This window comes from Etheostoma spectabile, unplaced genomic scaffold (genome assembly GCF_008692095.1).
Source record: "Etheostoma spectabile isolate EspeVRDwgs_2016 unplaced genomic scaffold, UIUC_Espe_1.0 scaffold559, whole genome shotgun sequence".
Lineage (NCBI taxonomy): Eukaryota > Metazoa > Chordata > Actinopteri > Perciformes > Percidae > Etheostoma > Etheostoma spectabile.
This window is the reverse complement of record NW_022605627.1, coordinates 91,820-96,643: the sequence shown is the minus strand read 5'-3', so window position 1 is coordinate 96,643 and position 4,824 is coordinate 91,820. Positions and strand designations below refer to the sequence as shown.

The 4,824-nt window shown below is 41.8% G+C and overlaps 1 protein-coding gene across 2 annotated transcripts in view; it reads right to left on the bottom strand.

Annotated features, from left to right (window-relative positions):
• noxa1 (NADPH oxidase activator 1) overlaps nt 1-4,824 on the bottom strand; it is an 88,359-nt gene that overhangs the window by 71,512 nt on the left and 12,023 nt on the right. For both annotated transcript variants that reach the window (XM_032511954.1, XM_032511955.1), the window contains 3 exons: nt 3,758-3,864; nt 1,507-1,667; nt 1,007-1,115 (listed from right to left, as the gene is read on the bottom strand). In XM_032511954.1, the coding sequence (XP_032367845.1) occupies nt 1,007-1,115; nt 1,507-1,667; nt 3,758-3,864 (377 nt within the window). The remainder of the gene's footprint in view (nt 1-1,006; nt 1,116-1,506; nt 1,668-3,757; nt 3,865-4,824) is intronic.

The window sequence follows — 4,824 nt, the reverse complement described above, 5'->3', positions numbered from 1 at the left end:
AAGGATAACTCTGGAAGTTGGAAGGGGTGTGTCGCGATTCTACCTTCTCACTCCTCACAGGTTCATGGATCTGAGCGTCGCGATTTGGGTTTGATATCGCATATTGTTACAGCCCTAGTATTGTTGCATCCCTACTTGTAAGCTCATGATGCGATCAATGTTGTTGTAAAGAACCCTTCTGCCATCTAGTGGTTATTATTTTTGTTGTTTAACATCAATTGACTGCTGAAATTAGTTATTGTTATAAGTTGAGCCTTCTTTAAGGTCACTGACTGTTGTCACAGACTGTTGGTTTGGGCTCTCACCATTTTAAAAGTATAATATATTTCGACCAGTGCTAACACTCGAAAGGAGCCAGTGGAGGTGGTCAGGGCATCTGGTAAGGATGCCCCCTGGACGGCCAAGAGGAAGACCCAGGACTTGGTGGAGGGATTATTCATCTGCACCCTGGCCTGGGAATGTCCTTGGGATCAGGGGCCAGAGCTCATAAATGTGTCTCGGGAAAGGGAAGTTCAGGGCCCCCTGCTGGAGCTGCTGCCCTCCCAACCCGACCCCAGATAAGCTAATGTTAGTGGATGGATGGATTTATATATAGGTATCGGAAAAAACAAGAATCAACATGCAAACCGTAATGGGGGCACAGACTCATTGGAGAGTCACCAGTGCAATGTTGAAGATGCAATGTTCCTAACTAATTACTACTTTTTTTCTTTGGGATACATGTCCTTGTTCAACTCTCTGATTTTGTCTATCTGTGGTTGTGGTGCTAGGCAGGTAGTGTACAGTGGGTTTAAGTGAAGTGTTTCACTGAAAAAAAGAAGCACCTTTAACCCTTGGCCGACAGGATATCCCATCTTTGATACCCTATAAAAACATTGGTTAGTGCAACTTTAATATATAGGTGGAAGATCTGGCAGGGGGCAGCTGCAACCCCAGGACACACCCTTGCAACTGATGTCCGATTTCAAGCCCTGATGCATATGTAGTTGTGACTTTAAATTCTCACCTGGCACCACAGGGTGGCTCTGCCAGCCTCAGCCACCTCTTGCACGGTGCAGCTAGGCTCTACCTCCCCACCCAGAGGTATCAGGACCCGGGAACCATGCTGCTTGTATCTGAAGTGAAAGAGAGCAGGAGTGGTGAGGGGGAGTGGTAGCAGGTGAATAGATGGTAAATTGAGGGTATCATAGGGCCAAAAATGGGTAGACAGACGATAGAAAAACAACTTATTGATCCTTAGATGTCATGTAAGGGTTCTAGAACTTATTTTTATCCCATGATGATGCTGTCTCAATCATATTCTGCTATTTATTGCTGCTTTCAAGGACTCTTTTCATGCTTGTGAAACTGCAGCTTCAGTGTCCTATGTATCATGTTAGATTTTCTTAGCCAACAAATATTGGATCCACAGGGTGGAGTGAACAAAGAAAAGCATACTTTTTAGAAATTAAGCATCACTTGTTGAAATTCAAGAAGACAGAGGTGGGCTGGCAAGCCTTTTGTTACCTGAGGCGCAGCTGAGACGCCGGCTGACCCAATTTCTGTGCAATTTGTTCCTTCACTTCAAGGTACGGTGTGTCCAGCGGGAAAGACAGCGCCACAGTGTACGTGTAGTGGACCTTCACCACCACAGAGCCTGCCTCTGCTCCCTTTACTCCACCATCATGCTGTGAACAAGGAGTAGAAATATATTAAAAGATCAAAGTTTTTATTAATAATTATTGATCTGGTCCAATCAGTGTAAGTACTTTTTTAGATGGTTATTAGGAAGTGGTTGTTTTTATCAATGGCTGAATTGGTCCAAAATGGTTCCAGTCCACTAATTCAGCAGTTTCATGACCCAATCATTGTATGTGTCTTGTATTTTTATATTCATACGTATATCTTGGCTAACCCCCTATAGTTGACTATTTGACGAATCGATCTAAGGAGACTTATTTCACTACCAACCTGACAGTAAAATCGTTGCAGTGTCTGAAAATGTGGTTATGAAACATAAGATCATTCCACATTTCTACATTAGTTTGACTGATTTGATTGACTGTAATTGGTATTAGTATTAGTATTAGTATTAGTATTAGTATTGGTATTAGTATTACTAGTACTAACATTAGTCCTGCCCCTAAAATGCCAATGTACTTGTAATATTAGCAATAAGCAAGGAGTAGTGCTGAAAGTGTGTGTAAACTAAATAATAACACATATCTACTAAATATGATGATACTATACATTTCTTCTTAAACCCAAATCTAGAAATGTTAATGTAGTAATCAAAATATTGATCGGCCATCAGAAATAAAAACATACCTGTATAAATTCTACATAGTCTATATTCTGTTTTTCCCACTTAAGATCAGGTTAAATTAAACAACAAAATAAATGATTCAGTTTTGGTCTCATGCTAACATTTTAAGTAAGGAGTGTGAATGGCTATATCATAATTTGTTTATGTGTATATGTGACAAGCTCCTGATGTCCTTGATTAAAAAACAAAATTAATTAAAGTGATCAAATAAGGCGTCAGTAGCTGCTTTTCTTCTACACGCAGCAGGTTGCCATGGTTCACTTATTCTCTGCTGGAAGAGTTTGAAAAAGCATCATCCTCTTCAATTTAAACTCACGTGTTATGAGTAACCTTGACAGAGAGAATCTGTAATGTAATGGCTAGTCTAAATCAACAAATGTACATTTTCAAGATGAAGCCTGGCATCCTGCTTGTGGCTCATGCACAAGATGTCTGCTCTTCGTATATTGTTGTTTGCAAAATCCTCTCAAAAGCCAGAGCGTTTTTTTTCTCCTATCCTAGAATGTATTTGTGGTGGAGGCAGACTTTACTCCACAGCGCTGTGGCGATTTTGGCAATGCAAGACTATTTTGTGGCAAGTGTGGAACAGGAAGTATGTTATTATTATCCATTTTTATATCCGTTATTTCACATAATAATTCATTTCTTCAAGTCACTGTCGCATGCAGAATTAATATTTATATCCAGACGCTTACTACCTCTGCCTCTCCTGAGTATCATAGTGACTTAATCAGGACACATCAGCATTCCCCTTGCTAAGTTCAACCTTACAAAGAAATGTCTTCACAAGTCCACACAATCCTTCTGTATTTAGATCATGTAGAAAGAAATGGAGAGTGTGTGTGTGTGTGTGTGTGTGTGTGTGTGTGTGAGTGTGTGAGTGTGTGAGTGTATGAGTGTGTGTGTGTGTGTGTGTGTGTGTGTGTGTGTGTGTGTGTGTGTGTGTGTGTGTGTGTGTGGTCATGAGCCCTCTCTCTGCCTGGTAACACGCTGATTGGAGTTTGATGACTTTCACCTGTTTGTGCTCTGCTCTGCCTCACCCTCATTACCTATATCATGTCCTGTATATAATGCCTTGTTTTTCAGTCTTCACTTGTCAGATCGTCTGTTACCAGTACCGGTTACCTGCCTGTTTTGGGAAAAGCCTTTTGACCCTCTACTGATCCCGGATCCGCTCAATTGCTTCTGTATTCTCCTGTATTCTCCTGCTCCGGACTTCTCGGATCATCCAGCTCCTGCTCTCTACTGGGGATCTACACATGTGCTGATTTTTTGATTTCCCGGTACCTCTGAAACTCCCATACCCCCAACCCTTTAATAAACTATTGAACGTGACGCTTTTGTGGTCCTCATCTTGTTTGGTGTCTGACAGTGTGTGCGTGTGCGTGTGTCATAAGCATTCAAATGTTCAGCTTCCATGGATGAATCTGACTTTTTAGAGGGAGATATTACCTGGTCGCTGGCTGCGTTGGCTGGGTACTTGGGAGGCTCTGAGGCTGCCAGCGGTGAGTGGGTGGCAGTAGTGTAGGAGGGAGGTGGAGTGTCTGAGATAAAACGTACTGCAGGGAAAACACAGTACAGGTACAGTCTGAGCACACACAAAACAAGTCTAATGGAAGGTTAGACAGGTAGAAAGATAGTCTGTTCCGCCATGCATATAGAATTTTACGGAAGAACACTTAGTAGTTGTATTTTCTGGTCATTCTGACATTGATTTAATGATAATGAATGTCAGCAACTGTTACCACACAGCTGTTATTCTAATAACACAGCTGCAGTTTTCATTAAACCCCCAGCAGCTTTAAAAAGGAGAAGTGATTAAAGGATAGGTTCACATTATTTTAAGGCTGTCTACAAACCATATTCATATGCCTATGCATTAAGAACATAAAAACCTGGATGACCTGGATGACCTGGCATTTGTTCGGACAATATTAATTCCTAACTATCAGGTTTATTTGGGAGGCGGACACCATCACCACATTGAAGAGTAAACTTAAAACTCTGCTCTTTGATTAGACTTATGTATGGTTAGGGAGTGAGGAGATGCAGCGTTCACCTCTCCTCGTTGTCAGACTTATCTATCAACCCTCATAGAGCCTTGGACCAGCTCTGTTATGGTGTTATAGTTTTAGACTGCAGAAGGATTTTCTTTGACACACTGAGCTCCTCTCTCCTCTCTCTTTCCATCAGTGTGCATCCATGTCCCAGAAATGCTTGTTACTAATTTAGCACTGGTCCTTATGTTTTCTTCCACTACAGTTTTTCTTGGATTAGGGTGGCACCTTGGTCCTGCTCGACGCTCTACTATGCCCGGATACACCCTGCAGTTCCCTGCTACGCCCTGCAATGCCGTGCTGCACCTTGCAGTGCCCTGCCACGCCCTGCTATGCCCTGCAATTCAATTTTCAATAAAATGTTATGTATAGTATCAATTCATAACAAGAGTTATCTTGAGACACTTTACAAATAGAGTAGGTCTAGACCAAACTCCGTAATTTACAAGGACCCAACAGTTC